This window comes from Paroedura picta, chromosome 5, assembly GCF_049243985.1.
Source record: "Paroedura picta isolate Pp20150507F chromosome 5, Ppicta_v3.0, whole genome shotgun sequence".
NCBI classification, from domain to species: Eukaryota; Metazoa; Chordata; class Lepidosauria; order Squamata; family Gekkonidae; genus Paroedura; species Paroedura picta.
The window spans coordinates 126,902,165-126,923,763 of NC_135373.1; the positions used below are offsets into that span (position 1 = coordinate 126,902,165).

At 55.3% G+C, this 21,599-nt stretch overlaps 1 protein-coding gene across 1 annotated transcript in view; it reads left to right on the forward strand.

Moving 5' to 3' along the window:
• The first annotated feature begins 2,365 nt into the window (after positions 1-2,365).
• TNPO3 (transportin 3) overlaps positions 2,366-21,599 on the forward strand; it is a 48,079-nt gene continuing 28,845 nt past the window's right edge. Inside the window, exons 1-4 of the mRNA XM_077340418.1 lie at positions 2,366-2,550; positions 20,206-20,406; positions 21,019-21,092; positions 21,307-21,463. Coding sequence (XP_077196533.1) covers positions 2,395-2,550; positions 20,206-20,406; positions 21,019-21,092; positions 21,307-21,463 — 588 coding nt within the window. The 5' untranslated portion in view covers positions 2,366-2,394. The remainder of the gene's footprint in view (positions 2,551-20,205; positions 20,407-21,018; positions 21,093-21,306; positions 21,464-21,599) is intronic.

Below are 21,599 nucleotides of genomic sequence, written 5' to 3' on the forward strand. Positions count from 1 at the left end.
AAAATGGCTAGCTAACTAAAGAATAAAATTTAAGGTTGCCAGCTCTGGATTGGGAAACTCCTGGAGCTTGGTAGTGCCCAAGGAAGGAAGAGGCCTCATCAACAGGATATACGCATCAGAGATCCACCCAGCAAAGCTGCCGTTTCCCCCAGGGGAAGCTGACGGTTGGGACCCGCAACGCTTGGAGAGAGCTCAGTGGGCCTTAATGCCTTCCAAATGCAGCCATTTTCTCTGAGGTAAATGACCTCTCTAGTCTGGAAAATGACTGTAAATCTCCAGGCCCCACCTGGATCTGTCCAACTCCAGAACTATGCAAAGCACCGTGCACAAAAAGTGGATCCTCATTATAGACCCCTAGCTCCTACTGACAAATTGCATTGCATTGCACGAACACCCATTCCTGCTAGCCTGAGGAAGAGTGCTTGCATTTGAAAGCTTCCGCTTTGAATAAGAAGAGTTGGTTCTTATATGCCGCTTTTCCCTACCTGAAAGAGGCTCAAAGCGGCTTCCATTTGCCTTCCCTTTCCTCTCCCCACAACAGACACCCTGTGAGGGAGGAGAGGCTGAGAGAGCCCTGAGATTACTGAAGAAGAAGAGTTGGTTCTTAGATGCCCCTTTTCTCTACCCGAAGGAGGCTCAAAGCGGCTTCCAGTCGCTTCCCTTTCCTCTCCCCACAACAGACACCCTGTGAGGGAGGTGAGGCTGAGAGAGCCCTGAGATTACGGAAGAAGAAGAAGAAGAGTTGGTTCTTATATGCTGCTTTTCTCTACCCGAAGGAGGCTCAAAGCGGCTTCCAGTCGCCTTCCCTTTCCTCTCCCCACAACAGACACCCTGTGAGGGAGGTGAGGCTGAGAGAGCCCTGAGATTACGGAAGAAGAAGAAGAGCTGGTTCTTATATGCCGCTTTTCTCTACCCAAAGGAGGCTCAAAGTGGCTGACAGTCGCCTTCCCTTTCCTCTCCCCACAACAGACACCCTGTGAGGGAGGAGAGGCTGAGAGAGCCCTGAGATTACTGAAGAAGAAGAAGAGCTGGTTCTTAGATGCCCCTTTTCTCTACCCGAAGGAGGCTCAAAGCGGCTTCCAGTCGCCTTCCCTTTCCTCTCCCCACAACAGACGCCCTGTGAGGGAGGGGAGGCTGAGAGAGCCCTGAGATTACTGAAGAAGAAGAAGAAGAGTTGGTTCTTATATGCCGGTTTTCCCTACCCGAAGGAGGCTCAAAGCGGCTTCCAGTCGCCTTCCCTTTCCTCTCCCCACAACAGACGCCCTGTGAGGGAGGGGAGGCTGAGAGAGCCCTGAGATTACTGAAGAAGAAGAAGAAGAAGAAGAGTTGGTTCTTATATGCCCCTTTTCTCTACCCGAAGGAGACTCAAAGCGGCTTCCAGTCGCCTTCCCTTTCCTCTCCCCACAACAGGCACCCTGTGGGCTGGGTGAGGCTGAGAGAGCCCTGATATCACTGAAGAAGAAGAAGAGTTGGTTCTTATATGCCGCTTTTCCCTACCCGAAGGAGGCTCAAAGCGGCTTACAATCGCCTTCCCTTTCCTCTCCCCACCATAGACACCCTGTGGGGTGGGGGGTGAGGCTGAGAGAGCCCTGAGATTCCTGCTCGGTCAGAACAGCTTTATCAGTGCCGTGGCAAGCCCAAGGTCACCCAGCTGGCTGCATGTGGGGGAGGAGCGCAGAATCGAACCCGGCATAATAAATCTTGGTTGGTCACTTAAAGGTGCGACTGGACTCTGTTTTTGTGCACTCTGTGTCTGCACTCGAAAGCTCCCGCCCTGAGTCCACCTTGGTGGGTCTTAAAGGTGCCACCGGACTCTGATGGTGTGGTGCTCATGTCCCACTCCCTTCTGCCTTGGGGCTGAGGGCCTCCCCTTTCTTGCACGCCTTCCTGGCTGGTTCTCCTGGCTGTCCCCCACAGCCCCCAGGCCTGGGTGTGTGTTTGGGGGCCTCCTGGGCCTCCCGCCCCTTTCCCTGCCCGGGCGGGCCACTTCCGGGATGGCGCGCGGTGCCGCCCGGACGCCTTTGGCGGTGGCGCCGGAAGTGCGTCGTCGCTTGCCGTCGGTTCCGGGCGGGAGCGGCGGGCGGGCGTGCGTGCGTGCCGGAGTGCGGGCGGGCGTGCGGGAGCGAGGGCGCGGCGTGCGGGGGGGGCTAGTCGTGCGGGGCGCGGGGCTCTTCGGTCGGGCGGGCGGGCGGGGCGTGTGTGTGTGTGGGGGGGGGGTGGGAACGCGGGGCGCGGGGCGTGGTTTCCGGGGGAGCGTCCTCCGGGGACACCGGCCCCCTCCCCGCCCGCTTCCTGCCCGGTAACGGACTGGCGGGCCGGCCATGGGCGCGGCGGCGGCGGCGGCCTGAGGCAGGCGGGCGGGCGGCGGCGTCGGCAGGGGCGGCGGCGGCGGCGATGGATCCCGGCGGGGGCGGCGGCTGCCCGGGGCCCGGCGGGGGCGACAAGCCCAGCCTGCAGGTGGTCTACCAGGCCGTGCAGGCCCTCTACCACGACCCGGACCCCAGCGGCAAGGAGCGCGCCAGCCTCTGGCTCGGCCAGCTCCAGAGATCGGTGAGCCCAGCGCGCCTGCGCCTGCGCGGGGGGGGGAGGGAGGGAGAGGACCCCGGGCGGGGGGAGAAGGGAGCCTGGCCTGGCTCGACCCGCTGGCCACCTGCCCCCACCCACCCACCCACCGGGGGCAGGTTCAGCGCCAGAGCCCTCCCTCCAAAGCAGCCATTTTCGCCTCACCCCTAGCCTGGGGTCTCCAGGCCCTCCCTGGAGGTTGGCAACCCCCGCGGGACACCAGGTTAGGGAGTTCTCCCAAGTGTTCTGGTACTTGTGAATTTCGTGCCTTCTGCAGGGGGCTGGGCTAGATGGCCGTGGAGGCCCCTTCCAACTCTAGGATTCAAAGCAGCCATTTTTCTTCCAGGGGAACTGTGGCCTGCAGATGAACTGGGATTCTGGGCGGGGGGGGGGGTCCTTCAAGTCCCACCTGGAGGCTGGCATCCCTAAAGGGGGAGATGTACAGTAGAGCGTGCCCTCCGGGGGGTGCTGTGCCTTAGAGGCCACCCCTCAATTCCTTCATTTTCTCCAAGTCTGGAGGTGAGCTGCAATTCTAGGGGATCCCCAGGTCCCCCCTGGAGGCTGGCATCCCTAGGTGGTGCCCTGCTTGGAGGAGTGCTTCAGGGGAGGCGCAGCGGTTTCCCCTCCAGGCTGTGATTTGCAACTTTCCAGGCCTGGGGATGGGCGGGATCCCCAGGGGTCCCCATTGTCCCTGAGGGCCAGATCCAGGGAGGCGTGTGAACCTGCTGTTCCCCTTTTTCCGTGTGTCACTTGGCAGATTGTTGCAACATCTTTCATCAGCCGGCGGGGGTTTCTCAGCGCTTGGCAGGATTCTGGACTGAGCCTGGCAGAAACGTGCATCGCTGTGCCACCAAAGCATGGTGCTCGCTTTGGCCTCAAAAGGCGTTTTGGGTTTAAGGGGCATGTTGCAAGCTAGAGGGTAACAATACAAGAGGAAGGAATTCGTCCCTGCTCAGATGGCAGGGCCAGAAGTGTTCATCTTAGATCTCTGCCCTGGTGTTTTTGCTTACCTGTAACTTTGCCATGCTGTGTTTCTGTCCAGCGTCGGGACACCAGGGGGAGACACTGCTTCCTTCCACTTCCCTTTCCGGCCATGCGCTTGCATCCTCCGATGGCCCTGAAACAGGGTCGGCCCGTTTAGAGCGTAACTGAAGCGAACCCAGAGGCTGGGAGCTCGGGCAGGAGCCTAGCTGTCCTTCGCAGAGGGTGGGAAAAGTTGGGCTGCCCTGTTTGGCTCAGGCTTCCTGCTGTATGAGGACAAAGTGCAGATTTTTTTTTTTTACAGCCTCCTGCGTTTCTGCCGAGTTGTGAAAAGTATTTAATGTGCATGATAAAGCACAGAAAAATAGCTTTCTCCTTCAGGCCCACCTTTTCCTGGACCGGTGAAGTTAAGAGGTGCTCTGAAACGATCAGTGAACCTGAATGAGCTGTGTGTGGTTTTGGCACAGCTGAGAACATACACAGCTTCAGCCATCCTGGGCAGTGGGAACGGAAAGCCGTGTGGGTCAGCACTGGGGGACTGGCTTTTGGGTAAGGCAGATTCAGGTGTGGAGCCGTGCTGGTCTGAAGCAGCAGAGCAAAGTTTGAGTCCACCTTTACGACCGACCAAGTTTAATTCTGGGTGTAAGTTTTAGTGTGCGTACATACTCCTTCAGATATGAGCTTAGACCCAGAATAAAACTGAGCTGGTCTTAAAAGTGCCACTGGACTCAAAATATATTTATATTTATTTATTTAAAATCCAATTTATACGCTGCCCTTCCCCAAAGGCTCAGAGCAGCCCGCCACTTTCACCATAAAACATGATTTAAAATCATAGAATGAAAAACAATTAATATCTTAAATCCTAGTAGTGCATTGTTTCTGTTTTCCTGTGTGTGGGGAGGAGAGGGTAAGATGTTGCAATTGTTTGTTTAGTGGCGTGCAGATGTCATTTCATATCTGTATAGATTTGCATGTTTATAGAGAGGACAGCTGTCAATGGTATATTATTATTATTATTATTATTATTATTATTATTATTTAGATTTATCAGATATGGCTTGCACAGGGGACACCTTTACCTTTTATTTCCCACCATTCACGGCAAGCTGTCTCGTGGCGGGTTACAAGACAAAACCCCCATATAAAAACCCCCAATATCCACATTAAAAATCCCTATTAAATCCCCCCCACACACACACAGACACACAAACACACACGGTCCATAGGGGCTGCCTCTTGGTGCACCAAGGGGACTACCACTGGCAATGATAATCTGGCCTGGTGGCAGTGTCTTCCGGGGGGCCCCATCTGATCTTCCATGCCCTGGCCTCAACCATAGACCTGGCGGAAGAGTCTTACAAGCCCTGCAGCATGCAGAGAGTTCCTGCAGGGCCCTCGGGTCTTCTGGGAGCACATTCCGCCAGGTTGGGGCCAGGACTAAAAAGGCCCTTCAATTGTAGTCCCTGGACATCTGGAGAGTCACTGTTTGGCAATCCCTTTTATAAGCCTGCATATGCTGGCAGGGGCTCTTGGGAATTGTAGTCCATGGACATCTGGAGGGCCGCAGTTTGACTACCCCTGGCTTAGATCTTGAGCATGTCCCTCTTGCGCATTGCTGGGAAATGCCTTTGGTCCCACCTCTCCACACCCCTCTTGGCTCTGGCTTTTCAACTTCGTGGCCAGATGAATATCTCCCAGGAGGGCTGGGAGAGTTGGTTTTTAAAGCCCACTTTTCACTACCCAAAGAAGTCTTAAAGTGGCTTACGATCACCTTCCCTTTCCTCTCCAGAAGCTGAGAGAGCTCTGAGAGAAACTGCTTTGTGAGATCAGCTCTGTGACTAACCCAACAGAACAGGACTGTGACTAGCCCAAGGTCAGCCAGCTAGCTGCATGTGTAGGAGTGGGAAATCAAACCCGGCTCCCCAGATTAGAAGCCGCCATGCTTAACCACAACACCAAGCTGGCTTGGTAGGTCAGAAGTGACTGGAGGGCACTTAACGCACCCAAAGGCTGAATGCTCTGCACAGCTTCTTACTGGGCGACATGCCTGTGGTTCTCCTAAACTTGCCAGTTGAGAAACTGTGGCTCCCACATCAGCTCAGAGCGCAAGGGCGACATCCTGGTGAAGAGGGTCGGACTAGGAGGCCCAGTCTTCAAACCCCACTCTGCCAGTCTCATGCTCGCAGCCGGACCTACCTCGCAGGGTTGTTCTGGGGGTGCAATGGAGGGGAATGATGTAAGCCGCTTTGGGGCCACAACTGGGAGAAAGGCGAATTACATGAATAGATTAGTTGAACATACAGAACCGCCGTAAGAAGCAGGCCTTGGAAAGGAAAGATTGAACGCCATTTCTCTTTTTGATTTATGACATGTTTCTTCTGCTCCTTCCCCCGGAGGGGCTCAATTCTTGTGGTGCCCTCTTCTCTTATTTTATTATCGCGTCAGGGAAGGGAAGGCTGAGAGAGAACGGAAACCCAGAGGGCCAACCCGCCCCTAATAGTGGGACGCTCTTCCCCAGGAGGGGAGGCGATACTGTCCCCACAGTCCTCATGGAGCCTGCAGGAGACTTCTCAGGAAGATCTCCAAGCTGGATGGAAATAGGACTGAAATCAGAGCCGTGGTTTAGGAGAGCGGGGCTGCAGTTTGAGCCTCTGCTGTCCATAACAGCCCCCTGGGTAACCTCAGGCCGGTCATACCGTCGTTCAGAGTAACTTGAGAATGGCTGGAGGATCCAGGCACTGCTCTCGGAAAAAACAGGGAGGGATAGACGAGGACTAGCCCCCTCGTCTCCTAGGCTGAACGCTTTCTCGCTGGGAAATGGCTCCGTCTCCTGCCACCAGGCAGGCTGATTGTGAGTGGGTGGGCAGAGGGACTGTGGCCCTTCCTTGCAGGCCCAGGGAAATGCCGGTCGCCACTTTGGGGTCGGGAGGCCAATTTCCTCCAGGCCAGACTGGCCAGGGATTCTGGGGTTTTTTTGGGTGGGGGGCATCATTTGGGTCAATTGGGGTCACTGTGGGTGAGCAGGTAGTTGTGAGTTTCCAGGGTCATCTAGTCCCTGGAGGTCCCTTCTGATTCTGCGATTCCCTTACATGCATTGTGGCTTGAATTGAACTAGACAGGAGCCTGCTTTGTCAGGCGGATGCACTGGAGAAAAGGAGGGCCTGGTGGGTCTGGACGGAAGTAGGGAAGGAAACCTGTTTGCCGGATGAGAGGATGCAGTGGCAGGATGTGTGCTAAAAGCCGAGGGGCTGGGCTTCCGCCAGTCACCTGAAATAAATGAGTGTCGGGCCCAAAAGGGTAAACTGGGCGAAGGATATGGATTCCGGCTGTGGTCCAGACATTTGGGGCCTGCACAGTCTGTCGGGCTGCCAACGCATCGGTGATGCAGTGCGAATCTGTTGCACTGCATATTTGGAAGGCGATTGCAGCTCCCACAGGGCCATGCGATGTCGAGGTATTCTGGTCTAAGCCCATTGATTTCAGGGGCTTACACCGGAGTAGTCCTGCATACCAGTGCCCTATTCAAGAGAGCTTTTCTGCGCGAACAATAGGGTTGCACTGTGCTATATGGCTTTTTCGGACCCGCTTGGATTAGGGACTGTGGCCTATACCGCCTTGCGTGGCTTATTCTAAGCAGGATCCTATTGTGCCATTTCGATACTGCTCAGCTTGTCATATGAACGCTTATGCTCTGCCTCGGTTCTTTCTGGTGGTTCCAGGCTTCTAAAATGCCCCATTTTGTGGACTGTCTCAGACATAACCCTTTCTGCCCTGCCACTCCCCATCTGCCTGAGTTCACAGATTCAGCATTTCTGTCTGATAACTCTCTAGCCTCTGCTTAAAAACTTCCAAGGAAGGAGAACCCTCCATCTCCCGAGGAAGCCTGTTCCACTGAGGAACCGCTCTAACTGTCAGGAACTTCTTCCGGAGGTTGAGATGGAATTTCTTTTGGATTAATTCCAGCCGATTGGTTCTGGTCTGACCCTCTGGGGCAGCAGGAAACAACATGTATCTTCAGAAGTTTGCATGCACACGGAAGTTTATTCCCAGAATAACACCTGGCAGTTCTAAAAAATGCCCCTGGTCTCAAAACGTTGTTCTGTTGCTTCAGACCAATGTGACGGCCTACCTGAGTCTGTCAACGTATTTTTGACTTATGCCTGCTGTGAGCACGGAGGAGCAGATTTCTGAGTGATCCGTTATCCAGGATCCAGCCCTGTATGCGCCCTGAGGGTTCTGGCAAAACTGTCTGCATTTTTGTTTTGTTTTTCAAAGGAAAATTTATCCCCTGCCTTTTCTGTTCACCAAATACACAAAGTGGCCTGCAAGGCAAACAGAAATGCTAACAGTTTTCAAACACATCAAACCACGGTTGAAAGTGCGGTCTAGTTTATACTGTCAGGCAGCGTATGACGATCCGCCCAACCCATTTCGGGATAATTTTTGCCGGAAGGCAGGTAGGCAGGCACACCTCCGGCGGGAGGGAGAGCTGTGCTCTATGACAGAGTCTATGTGAGGCAGCCAGGAAAGCTTTCCTGTAAATCTTTAGAATCATAGATTTGCAAGGAACCTCAAGGGTCGTCCAGTCCAACCCTCTGCACAATGCAGGAACATTTCTCAAGCAAAACTCAAGCACCCCCCTCCCCCTCAATAACTGCAGAACTTGGTCTACTCTGAGGAGTGGAGGTGTTCCTTTAGGTACCTTGGACCTGCTAGGACTACACCTGCTTGCAAATAGATTGCATTCTAGAGAGACAAGCTGCAGCGTTACTGGTGCAGTCACAGAGACCAGGTTGAGTTGCCATCGGAGGTGTGGAAAACAGATCCTGCAAGGAAAACTCAAAGGATTCAGGTGGGACACCGTCTTGCTCAGAAGCACTAGAACAGGGTTTGACTCCAGGGGCACCTCGAAGACCAGCCAAGCTTAATTATGGCTGTAAGCTTTCGTGGGCAGGCACCATGTAGCCAAAGAGAAGCCAAAGTTTATCCCCAGAATTCAGCTTTGTTGGTCTTCAAGGTGTCCCTGGACTCCAGCTTTGTTCTATAGCAGTAGAGCCAGAGTCCAGGAGCAACTTAAAGACATGTGGCAGGAGAGGAGCTTTTGACTGCTCACTTCTTCAAATCCATCCCTGTATCAATTCTAGCTTTTACAGGCCCCGGGAGGGGGAGGGAGGGCTCAGTTGAACATGTCCTGCCGTGACCCTGTAAGTGAAGTCTGTATGGCCGAGGGGACTGCCTTTCTTCATCTTCTTATCCTGATTGGTGACTCTTACAGGGTGTGGGGAGTCACTGGTGCACCAGCCAAAGGTGGTTGCATGCAGCCTCAGAAATTCCAGGTGATTTGGGGAGGTGAAGCTTGGGACAGGTGTGGTTTGGGGAGGAAAGGGACCTTAGCCGGGTATAATACCATAGAGTCCACCCTTCAAAGCAGCCGTTTTCTCCAGGGGAACTCGTCTCTTGTCCGGAGATCAGTTGTAATTCAGGGGGAGGGGGGCTCAGCCAGCATGGAGGTTGGCAACCAGAAGCATGCAAGTCCCTGGCCAAAGGTTGCCTCTTGGCCGGGCCTGCTCCGCCAGGCTGGTGTGAAGTGAGGAAAGGAAACAGTGCAGTTGGACTGCAGCTCTCCTGATTCTGCAGGAGGGAAGCCAAAATGAGCCCAGTTGCCTTTGAAGGGGGTGGCATGAAACACACGGCAGCTGCAGGGTCATAGGTGGAGCGCCAGTAGAGCTCTGTGGCCACTGCTGTCCGTCCATGCACACGCTCTACTCGTGGCAGAGCGGGGGCCAAAGAAATGTGTCTGGGGGGGGGACGAGGACGCGATGGCTGAAATGAAAGAGAAACGCTGACCACAGACAACGGACGCATCTCCCTGCCGCGCTCAGGATTTTCGTTTTGTGTTTGGTCAACTTTGTTGGCCCCTTTGATGACGAGGAGGGCTTTAGGGAGCTCTTACTTAGGGCATCGATCTGCTGCAAAACAATACGGGCTCACCATTGTGAAGAGCTGCTTTTTTTGGACAAAACACGGGTAGTGAAGCCTGTGGCCTCGGAGTTTGTTGTTGAGGGGTCAGTAGCTCAAAATGTGCCGCCAAGCACATCTTCCCAGCTTCCTGAGTTCTCCCCAAATCCGAGGCTTGCTTGAACAGGCGAAGCTGTTTTTTTGGACCTCGCTTTTTCCTAGCTGAGGGAGTCTCAGAGTGGCTTATAATAGGCTTTCCTTCCTCCCTCCTTTAACAGACACCCTGCGAGGTAGTTGGGGCTGAGAGAGCTCTGAGAGAACAGTAACTGACTCAAGGTCACCCAGCCAGCTGCATGAAGAGGAGGAGGAGCGGGGACTCAAGCCCAGCTCTCCAGGTTACAGGCTCCTGCTTTTAACCACAACTGGCTCTCCATGAACACATGAGACTGCTGTATGTTGAATGAGTACTCAGTCCTTCTGGGTCAGTACTGTCCACTCAGACCGACAGCAGTTCTCCATGAGTCTCAGGCCTTTCAGATCCTGGGGCCTTCTGCCGGCCAAGCAGAGTTGCTTCCCCCCTGAGCCAGGACCCCTCCTAGAATGACCAATCATCTGTTCTCATCCTGAGACCGCTGAATGGGTGTCCCTGTGCGGGTAGCAGATAGAGGGCAGAGCCAGTTTGGTTAAGTGGTTGGGAGTGCGGACTTCTAATCTGGCATGCTGGGTTTGATTCCGCGCTCCCCCACATGCAGCCAGCTGGGTGACCTTGGGCTCACCACGTCACTGATAGAGCTGTTCTGACCGAGCAGGAATATCAGGGGTCTCTCAGCCTCACCCACCTCACAGGGTGTCTGTTGTGGGGAGAGGAAAGGGAAGGGGATTGGAAGCCGCTTTGAGCTTCCTTCGGGTAGAGAAAGCAGCATCTCAGAACCAACTCTTCTTGTTGTTCTAGAGTGCCGAACTTGCAGCCCCAGGCAACAGGGGCTCAAATCTTGTCTTCAGCCATGGAACCTGGGCCCGTCACAAACTCTCAGTCAGGCCTACCTCACGGGATCGTCGTACGGGAACGGAGGAGGGGCAGACGATCTTCTGGGAGAAATGTGGGATAGAAAGAAATCCACAGAAGGGCATCCTCATGGCTCCCCCATGAGATCGGCCATAAAAGAGGCCCCGTTATGGCCACAGTTGTGGCTTTCCCGGGCTCCCAAAGCCCATCGTGTCTCCGCTGCGCTCTTGGGTTTCTTCCCCCTTGCTGGGAAATGTACTTTTGGCTCCCGTTGCGTCATCGGAAACCTGCTTTTCCAGGCGAAAGGGTGCTGGCCGGGGCACCCTGCTTGAATACGGGCCGTATCCTTCAGCTCCATGCTGCTTCTCCTGCTTTTAAGTGCTCTGTCAAGCAGTGTAAGGCCGTCTGCCTTTAAGCGGTTTGCCTCGGGGACCAGTTAATCATTCCACAAAGAGCCTGGTGTGAACCTGACTTCGGGTTCCAGATTCCAGTGCTTGGATCAGATTTCCGTCTCTGGAGGCCGTGCTGGATCACAGCGCGAGACACAAGCAAAAAGATCATGTGGGTCCTGCCATGGTGACTTCTTCCAGGCTCCCGTGATGGCCATGAATCTAGTCTAGGAGAGATTCCTTTTGCAAAAACGGATGGCTTCGTCTTGCACCTGCCCCATGAAGTTGGGGGGGACGGGACATGCACACAATCGCTCTCTTGAAGTATTTGAAAGGCCGTCCCTTAAAGGCAGACCAGGACAGGACTTGCACTCGTGGCTTTAAAGCAGGGGTAGTCAAACTGCGGCCCTCCAGATGTCCATGGACTACAATTCCCATGAGCCCCTGCCAGCGAATGCTGGCAGGGGCTCCTGGGAATTGTAGTCCATGGACATCTGGAGGGCTGCAGTTTGACTACCCCTGCTTTAAACTATGGGCAGATATTAGGAAGAAATCTTTTAGCAGTAGGTCAGTGGAATGAGCTGCGTGGGAGGTGGCTCCTCCTTCCCTGACAGTCTTGGACACTTGTCAGGGTTGCTCGAGGCTGATCCTGCGCTGAGCGGGATGGGGGGTTGGGGTTGGACTAGATGGCCTCTACGTCTCCTTCCAGCTCTGTGATCCTGTGTTTGATCTCCCTCTAGCGTGCTTCCCTCTCTGAGTTGTGAAATTATGTCGCTAAATGAATTCCAGGCAGGTCCAAGAAGCTGTTTCTGGCCCAGGTTCCTCTTCCTCGGGGCTGGCGGGACGGGGGCGGGGTGCCTGACCTACTTGAAAGATCCCATTTTGGTTTAGAGTGGAAGGAGACACTCTTGGAGCGCATCTGCTCTTTCTTTGGCTGTCAGAGCTGGCCTCCAGGCACTGCCCTGCTGCTTTTCACACGCCAGAGTGCGGGGGGACCGTGCCAGTCCACCTCCAGAGTTATGCCCTTTCCATGGCATTGGCACCCGGGCTTGGCACTCTGGCGGGAAGGTTTTCCGAGGCCAAACAATTTGTTTTCGGAGAACACAAACAGGAGGGTTGCCGAGAGGTGAAATTCTATTCTGTCCCCCTTTTGGATGGAGATATTTTTACCCCACTTAATCTTTTGGGGGTATTCTTTCGCAGATATTCTTTCATTGTCGGTCTGCAGGTGAACAAAGGGGGTGTGCCCGTTTTGCAAGCTTCTGGTGCCATTTGGAGGCTGGAAGGGGCGAGGGAGCCCCTGACCCAGAGGGTGCTGAGTTCTGTGCCAACGCAGAAGGCTCCAGGTTCAGTCGCTGGCATCGCCAGTCAAAAGCACCAGGCAGGGAGTGACGAGAAAGACATTTGCCTGAGACCCTGCAGAGCGGCTGCCAGCCTGAGTCAACAGTATTGACCCTGAGATACTAGCAGTGTGGTCCCGTGTAAGGCAGCTTCCTCTGCGTGTCCCCGGTCTGGGTTGGAGAGAGCGGCACCTTTCCTCTTGCCATCTCCTGATTGTGCCTGGAAATCACTCTTCACGTGCTCAGAAGCCTGGTTATCTCCATCCGGGCTGCAAGTGCAGATAAAGAGACTCAGTCAGCACAGGCCAGAGAGTGGAAGGTCCTTGTTCGCAGGCGCTGGCCCAGTCCAACGCTGAGCAGGGCAATAGATTCTTCCACTGCCCCACGTGAGAGGCCATGGATCGAGGCGTCATTTGCCAGCCGGTGCAAGAACACGGTCTGTTGGGGAGGAGGGGGGAACGGGGGCTTGCGCACGGATTCAAAGCAGCTGTGTCGCTTGGCACAGGGCACCGGACAAGCCCAAGGCCCTCTTCTCCCCACCCCTGCTCCAAAGAGGGCTTTTGTGTTTGAATGAAGAGGTGAGCCTGCCCACAAAAGCTTAAGCCCAGAATTGGACCTTGCGGGTCTTAAAGGTGCCCCTGCTGGACTCAGACTTGGTTCCAGGGGGTCTGACCAATATTAGTATCTGCCTGAAATGAGCAGAATTGACAGGCTCTCCAGGCAGCTGCTCTCCAAGGTCTCAGGGGGAAGTCTTTCCCGTCACTGGGTGATATTTGGGCTGAACCTGCGTTGGGCTTATCCTGCGTTGAACAGGGGGTTGGACTAGATGGCCTGCAAGGCCCCTTCCAACTCTAGGATTCTGTGATTCTGTAACCCAGTCCTTTTGACTGGAGATACCAGGGGTTGAACCTGGGACTTCCTGCCTGTCCAGCAGATGTTCCACGACTGAGCCATGGGATGGAGCTCCCTCATGAAACTGCCTCCTGGCGACTCAGACCCAGGTCCTTCATAGCCTGGGACCCACATACCTGAGGGACCGTCTTGTGCCTGATGTCCCTGGCAGGGCCTTGCACTCTGCGGGCTCCAACTTGTTGATCATTCCGGGCCGCAGGGATGCTCATCTGGCCTTGACCAGGGCCAGGGTCTTTTTGGTCCTGGCCCCTACCTGGTGGAACGAGCTCCCGGAGGAGAGCTTCCCGCTTTCCGTAGGGCCTGCAAAATGGAGCTCTTCTGACAGGCTGATGGTCGGGGCCAGTGCCTGAACATCTTGGTGCGAACATCTTGGTTCCCCTCCATGTTTCCCTTGCACGGGCTCTCCTGTTTTAAGGAGGGCCATGGTTTTCTTGCCATTTGTCAAGGTTTTGTTGTATAGTAGTAATTGGGGGTTTAATCGGTTTTATTGTATGGATTGTTCTGTGTGACCTGACTCGAGCCAGTTTTCGAGAGCGGCGGGCCATAAACCCAATCCTTACAGTATTTCGCTCCCTTATATATTTGGGAAACAGCCTCCTGGGAGGAGACTGTCCGGGGCCCTGTCTGTCCAGGTCCACCCTGATTGGCCCTCCCCCTCCAGCTCCCGCCCTCCCTCCTTGCCTGCTAGAAGCCTTGCTGCTGCAGCCTCCATTTGTGCCCACGAGGAGAGAGGCTGCAACAGGGCTGTGCGGCCTGCAGGTTCCCCTCTGCTGGGAGGGTACTCGTGGGGGGGGGGGCTTTCCACTCCCTTTCGCCCTCCTGCCTGTCGCCCCTTTCAAAGCCCATTTTTAAAATGGGCTTTGACACGAGTAAATGAATAAATTTGGTCAGTATTGTCTGCTCAGACTGGCCATAGCACTCTGTGGTCCGGTAGCAGACTTTCACCTGACTGTTTCAGTGGAGATGCTGCGGTTTGAACTTGGCAGGTGCTCTGCTACTGAGCACCTGAAGAAGAAGGGTTGTTTTTTATACCCCTCTTTTCACACCAGAAGGAGTCTCAAAGCGGCTTCCCTTCCTCTCCCCACAACAGACACCCTGTGCGGTGGGTGGGGCTGAGAGAACTCTGACAGGACTGTTCTCTGAGAACAGCACCATCAGGACTGTGACTAGCCCAAGGCCATCCACCTGGCTGCAGGTCATCAAACCCGGCTCTCCAGAAAACGCCGACCTTTGCCACCGCACCTTGCTGCCTGATGCTGATTCAGGCCAATGGCCCACTAAGGTCAGCGATGGCTGCTCTTGATGGTCTCGGGCCGAGAGCTCTCTTAGCACACCCAAGGCCAGGTCCTCTAGTGGAGGTGCCGGGGATTGAACCTGGGGCCTTCTGCGTGCCAAGCGGACGCTCTGCCACCGAGCCACGCTAAACGTGAGCCTGGTGCTGTGAGCGGCAGAGCGAGCGCTGCTGTTGTAGGGGATTGGAATGCTCCTCCCCAGGCAACCGTCCCGTCACTCAGAAACCAGATCCTCTTAAGAAGCAGCCAAACCCCTCCTGAAGCTGAGTCGCAGCGGCAGGCAGCGGCCATTTTGCCAGGGAGGGGGAGGGAACCGGCTGCAGAGGATCGCAGGCACACCCTGAAAGTCCTGTCGGGACAGGAGTGGCTCATAGGTATTCCACGATGCCTTCAGGTAGACGCTTCTCCGCAAAGCCAGTTTCGTAATAGTTGGGCTCAGGTAGAAAACGTGTTTGTGATTGGTATTATTATTACGACTAGAGGCCAAGCCCGTTGCATTCAGGAATACAACGGGCACTAGATTTGGGAGGTGGGGTGGAAGAACTCTATGGACGGCTTCTGCCTCCCCCTAGGACCTGGGAAGGCTGCAGGCAGCTGGCAGGGAACTCACTGGCAGGGGCAGCTCTCACGTGGCAAGGATCTGCAGCCTCCGAGCCTCAGAGCGAAGTGGAAGGAGGAGGGGGTGATCAGGGGTGGGGGACAGAAGGCGATTGGCTGGCCGCTGGACAGGCAAGCCGGTTGGAGGAGGAGGCACTCAGGGGCGGGACAGCTGCCCTGAGTGGGTGTTAAGCGCTGAGTGGCATTTAAGCCATAAGACACGCTCTTCCTCCAAGGCCTTACCAGAAATATATTATGTGGAACAGATCATAAGTTTAATACGGAGCCTCTTGCCACGGTCTCAAGGTGGCTAACGGTAGTTAAGATATTAGCAGACACCCATTAAAAGCGTAATGCAAGGAAACCTGAAAGGAGCCCTATGAGGACGCAAATGTCAGGGGCAGTTCGCCAGGTATGAAGATCCTAGATCATTTGGGTCTCCTGGGCAAGGCTCAAATGCCTGAATGCTCTGCCATAAGGAAGGAAAAAACGCTTGCAGAAAGCGAGCACATCAGGGGAAAGGATTCTGGCCTAGTTGTACTGTAATGTGAGTTTTTGAATATACGTGGTTATGGTTAAAAAGTGGTTCTACAGTAGGCCTCAATACCTAGGGGTGAAGGTAAGGCTTCACCAGGGTCTGGGGTAGCAGCTACAACAACCCTGTGAGGTTGTTTCCAGTGCAGGAAACAGCCCAGTGGTAGTGGTAGGCAGTAGTTTAGTGGGGGAACATCTGTTTGGCATGCCACAGAGCTTGTGGTCAATCATTGCCGCCTCCAAGTTAAGAGGAGAGCAGGCCTGAATATGAGAGAGAGAGAGAGCTGCCCCTTGCTTGAGAGCTGCCTGTCAAAGTGTACCGTGTGAGGCTGATAAAGAAGAGTTGGTTTTTATACCCCACTTTTCACTGCCCAAAGTAGTCTCGAAGTGGCTTACAATCGCCTTCCCTTCCTCTCCCCGCAACAGACACCCTGTGAGGTAGATGAGGCTGAGAGAGCTCTGACAGAACTGCTCTTTGAGAACAGCTCTGTCAGGACTGTAACTGGCCCAAGGTCCCCCAGCTGCCTGCATGTGGAGGAGGAGTGGGGAATCAAACACGGCCGTCCAGGCTAGAAGCTGCTGCTCTTAACCACTATGCCAAGACGGACCAACGGCCTGGGTAGTTTATGTGCAGCTACTGCTCCCCTGTGGACCAGTTTGCACCCTAGTAGGCTAGATTGGGGTGTTAGCCAGGAACGTCCAGACCCTCCCATAACCTCCACTTAACCTCAAGGCTGGAGAGATGAACAGCCGAGCCGGGCCTACAGGGAGCTGCCTCGGTCTGACAGACTCTTGGTCTGTCAGGGTCAGCCTGGTCTACTCAGACCCGCAGCTGCTATCCAAGATCTCAGGTGGAGGCCTTCCCCCTCAACCTCCTGCCAGATTTGTAAGGGTCTGGCAACCGAGACCAAGATAACGTGTGCCATAGTATTCCCCGTCACTCTACATCAGCTTGAAAGTTGGACCGTGAAGAAAACGGACAGGAAGGAAGCAGATTCATTTGAAACGGGGCATTGGAAGAGAGTTTTACCAATGCTGTGGTCCTGGGTCGAATCGAGCCTGTATTTCCCCCCAGAAGCTCAAATGACTCAATGGAGGCTCTAGTATTTTGGCCGCATTATAAGAAGACGGGAATTGCTGGGAAAGACTGTCGTACTAGGAAAAATGGAAGTTGGCCAGGAAAGCAGAAGGCCCGAGAGGAGGTGGAGGGGCTCCGCTGAGGAAGTCCTGGGCAAGGTTGTTAAGCAGAGCATGTTTTGGAGGACTCTGCTTCGTGGAGTGGCCTGAATTTGGAGGCTGCTTGATTGCACCGCGCATGTGCGTACTGCCAGACTCTGCAGCTGGAAATACCTGGGCCTGGGCCCTTCTGCACACCAAGCAGATGAACTGCAGCACATCCCCTAAATGACACTCCCCCCTGTAGCTGCCTCACTCTGATTCAGTGCATTGATCCTTCAAGGTCAGCATTGCCTGCTCTGACGGGTAGCAGGTCCCCAGGGGCTCAGACTGAGCTTTAACTTGAGATGCCGGGGATCCAACCTGGGACTTCGTGTGTGCCATGCAGGTGCACGAGTGCTGAGCCAGAGCCCCTAGGAAATATCTCCCGGAGGCAGCCGATTGGAACAGAGACATTTGTGGCGGCCATGTTGAGATTTCCTGCTGACGGCGTGTGTCTTTGCGTGCCGAAGTTCTGAGGAATCGTGGCCCGTTGCAAGCAGAGGCGCCCTCGTTTTGGTCTTGAGTCTTGCCAGGTCTTTGGAACGCCGCGGAGCGTGGCCGGTGCTCCTGACGAACGGGTGCTGCAGAAGCTCCCTGACCCACTTTCCTGCCCTGATGATTTGTGACAAGGCGGGGTGGGAGGCAGGCCCCCTTCGAAGCGTCTCGGTCGCCTTCCCTGGAGGCTGCTGGCTCCCAGCTGCTCTGGTAAAGACACCCGCGGACGGCTCTGGCTTCTCTTTTTCCTGGCTCATTTTGGCACACCCAGTTGTGGTCCGTCTTCCTGCACACCTCATGAAACCTTTGCAACTTTTCCCTGCCGCTGGTTTAGCAACCCAACCCTCTCCTTAGGGTGGCCAACTCCAGGTTGGGGAATTCCTGGAGATTTGGGGGGGGTGGGGCCTGGGGAGGAGGGGCTTTGGGGAGGGGCCTAATGTCCTACAGCCCACCTCCCAAGGGAGCCGTTTTCTCCTTTTTCCCCTCCACCACCGAGGCTGTTTTCTCCAGGGGAATGAACCCTGCCGTCCAGAGATGGGTTGTGATCCCTGGAGATCCCCAGGTCCCACTTGAAAGCTGGCAACCACTTCTCTCCTGCTTCAGCAGCTTGCCTGTCCCTGAGATCAGGATGCGGGCCCTGTCCAGAAGAAGCCAGATTGGTGTGGTATCTCATCGGGGCTGCCCAGGGCTACTCACCCGTCCTTCCAGGGCAGGGTGCCGGACATGGACCCTCCCACCCATCCGCAGGGCCTAAGACAGAGGCCTGGCAGCCCAAAGGATTCTTCCCTTTTTGTTTGAGAAATCAGCATTTCAACTCTGCTCTTGCAAAGAGCGGCTTCAGCCTCGTTCTGCATTGTCGACTTCCCAAGGCGATCCCCGCCCTTGCTCAGCTTCCCGGATCTGGGCCTTCGAGGTCAGGGCGCCTCCCTGCCGCCATCTGCGAAAGGCAGGATGGAGCGGTGAAAAGCCCTGGCGAGTCGCAGCCGGTTTACGGCGACCGCCGTCGGATGAGCCAAGCAAGAGAGAGTCGGAGTTGGTTTGCCCTGGCCTGCCTCTGAGCAGCAGCCCCTTTGGTGGTTTCCCACCCAGGGACTAACCAGGGCCGACTCAGCTTAGCTTCTGAGTTCTGACAAGACCGGGTAAACCTGGGCCGGCCAGGTCAGGACAAGTTACAGTTTAGATGTGCAGTCTTGGGCCGCATCAAGGGGAAGCATCGCGTTGAAATCACACGATGTCATAGTCCCGCTGTATACCGCATTGGTCTAGGGTTGCGTCCTCCGGCTGCTTTGGGGAACACCACAGCTTGAGGCGCCCAGCGGTGCTCGCGGGAGTGGCTGAAGTGCACCAGAGTATGGAACCCTACTCAGACCCCCCCTGGAGTCCCGTGTGCAGTTCTGGAGGCCTCCCTTCCAAAAGGACGTGGACAAAACGGAGAGGGGGCAGAGGAGAGAGACAAGGAGGATCTCATGAAGGATTTGAAAGGTTGTTATTTAGAGCAGGGGTAGTCAACCTGTGGACCTCCAGATGTCCATGGACTACAATTCCCATGAGCCCCTGCCAGCAAACGCTGGCAGGGGCTCATGGGAATTGTAGTCCATGGACATCTGTAGGTCCACCGGTTGAGGAGGGCAGGGAGTGGTTCCTGTTGGCAGCAGAGGACAGGACCCGCCGTAAGGGGTGTAAACTACTTGGAGAACAATATCGGCTAGATATCAGGAAAGAATTTTCACAGAATAGTTGGGAGGTAGAATTGGCTGCCTAAGGAGCTGCTTTGGTGAACCTGCTTGGCTGCAGGAGAGTTCATTTATTTCCTTCCCCAACGGGGAATCCAGAGTCTCTTTAGACCTCTTGCTGCATTGGGACTCTGGGACTCCGGGACTCACAGAAGCTCCTAAAGTGCCACAAGGTTTGTTAGTTTTTCAGGTGCTCTGGGACTCTGGCTCTGTTCTCCTGCAACAACCCTGTGTTCCAGGGTTCGGCTGCGTGTGTGTATGCGCATGCCCGGCCCAAGTTCACACAGTGAGCTTCCTTGGATTCGGACCTGCCTCTTCCAGATGTGAGTCTGGCACTTTGACCACTGCGCTACACTACTCCAGCTCATCCGCTTTGAGCTCCTCCCCATGCAGCCAGCTGGGTGACTGTGGTCCACTCCCAGTTCTTTTAGAGCTCTCTCAGCCTCACCTACCTCACAGGGTGTCTGTTGTGGGGAGAGCAGGGGAAGATGATTGCAAACCACTTTGAAATTCCAGGTACAAAATCTGACACTGCTAATTCTTTGATGCATGGTTGGTAGGTGAGCAGACTGGGTGGCCGAGGGACTATCAAAGGTACTAAGGGGAAGGGGAAGAGGGAGAGGCGTGTCTGAAATAGTGGGTGAGGGGCTGGTCTCTTGGGGGGGGGTTGTTTGGACTTCTCTGTGGCTGGTGCTGTTCTGTCTAAACTGCCCAGCTGGAGATCTGGGCCCATAACTTTCCCACTGGGAAAGTTTCCCACCACGGTGGACCACTGGAGGGAGCTTCCATGGGGGGTGGGGGTACCATCTGAACAGAGGTTTTGAGAGTTCCCTGAGGTACAGAAGTTCTGTCCCCTCATCTTGACTGAAAGAGTCCTTTCTAGAAGCCAGGTCAGAGATCCCAGGATTTTGAGGACTAGAATCTTGCTTGTGAATAAAAGCAGCCTTATCTGAATTTCTGTGACAGTTACCAACACTGGTGTTAGAAAACACATTTTTGTACTTCGTACAAGCTCTTCGGCATTCGGTGTGCAGCTTTTCAGGAGACTTGGTTAGAATTGCCCCCCCCCCCCCGCCCGCCCCCACAGTCTGACTTGCCTGTAAAAGGGTCTTCGTCTCGTGTGAAGCCGCCGCTAAATCTCCCTCGGCCTGACGCTCTCGTCTTATATTGCCTTCCCTCCGCCAGGTCCACGCGTGGGAGATTTCGGATCAGTTGCTGCAGATCCGGCAGGACGTGGAGTCCTGCTACTTTGCAGCCCAAACCATGAAGATGAAAATCCAGACCTCATTCTACGAGCTCCCGACGGACTCTCACGTCTCCTTGCGGGACTCTTTACTGTCTCACATCCAGAACTTGAAGGACATGTCCCCCGTCATCGTCACCCAGGTGAGCATCGGGAAGAAAGGGCCTAGGGCCAGCCACGCTTGGCTTCGAGCGCTGAGGGGACGGGGTTTGCCTGGGCGACCTCAGCGGGGCCCTGTGTTCAGAGGAGAGGGACCTGGGGTGGAGGTCCCTGGAAGCATCTACCGTCTCCTGGATAGATGCTTCCAGGGAGCCTGGGAGATGCTTCCAGTTCTTCTGAAACCACATCAGGACTGAGGGGTGGGGGGCATGTCATGGTTTGGTGTAGTGGTTAGGAGTGCCGACTTCTAATCTGGCATGCCGGGTTCGATTCTGCGCTCCCCCACATGCAACCAGCTGGGTGACCTTGGGCTCGCCACAGCACTGATAAAACTGTTCTGACCGGGCAGTGATATCATGGCTCTCTCAGCCTCACCCACCTCACAGGGTGTCTGTTGTGGGGAGAGGAAAGGGAAGGCGACTGTAAGCCACTTTGAGCCTCCTTCGGGTAGAGAAAAGTGGCATCTAAGAACCAACTCTTCTTCTTCTTCTTCTTCTTCTTCTTCTTTTGGGTGGCGTCGTGGGGGGAGGAGATAGGCATGTTCTGGGTGACCGGCCTTGCCTGAACCGGCCGCTCTCCCCTTCTCCCCTTTGCAGCTGGCATTAGCGATAGCCGATCTCGCCCTGCAGATGGCCTCCTGGAAGGGCTGCGTGCACACCCTGGTTGAAAAGTAAGTACCGCCCTTGAGGGAAGCCAACCTGACATGTACTCTGCTGGCCCCTGGCCCCTGGGGAGGGGACCTGGGTGCCCCTTCGCCTTGTCCATGATAGCGCCCCTTCTGTTCTTGCTGTGGTCTTCGGGCTCTCCCCCGGCAGAGCTGTGTGCCCATCCTGCAGCGTTCCACGTTTTCACTTCTCCCCTTTCTCCCTCCCCCATAATGTCAGGTACAACAACGACGTGATGTCGCTGCCCTTCCTGCTGGAGATCCTGACGGTGTTGCCCGAAGAAGTCCACAGCCGGTCCTTGCGCATCGGAGCCAACCGCCGCACGGAGATCATCGAGGACCTGGCCTTCTACTCCAGCACGGTGGTCTCGCTTCTGGTAGGCCGGCATCCGCCCAGCAGATCCCTGGGGTGGGGGCTGGGGAGCACGGGGGACAGGGCTGGCAAGCCAAACACCACCCAGTCCTCAGAGGGCTGCCTTTGGCTCCCACTGAATCAGTCCCTGCCTGGCCCTG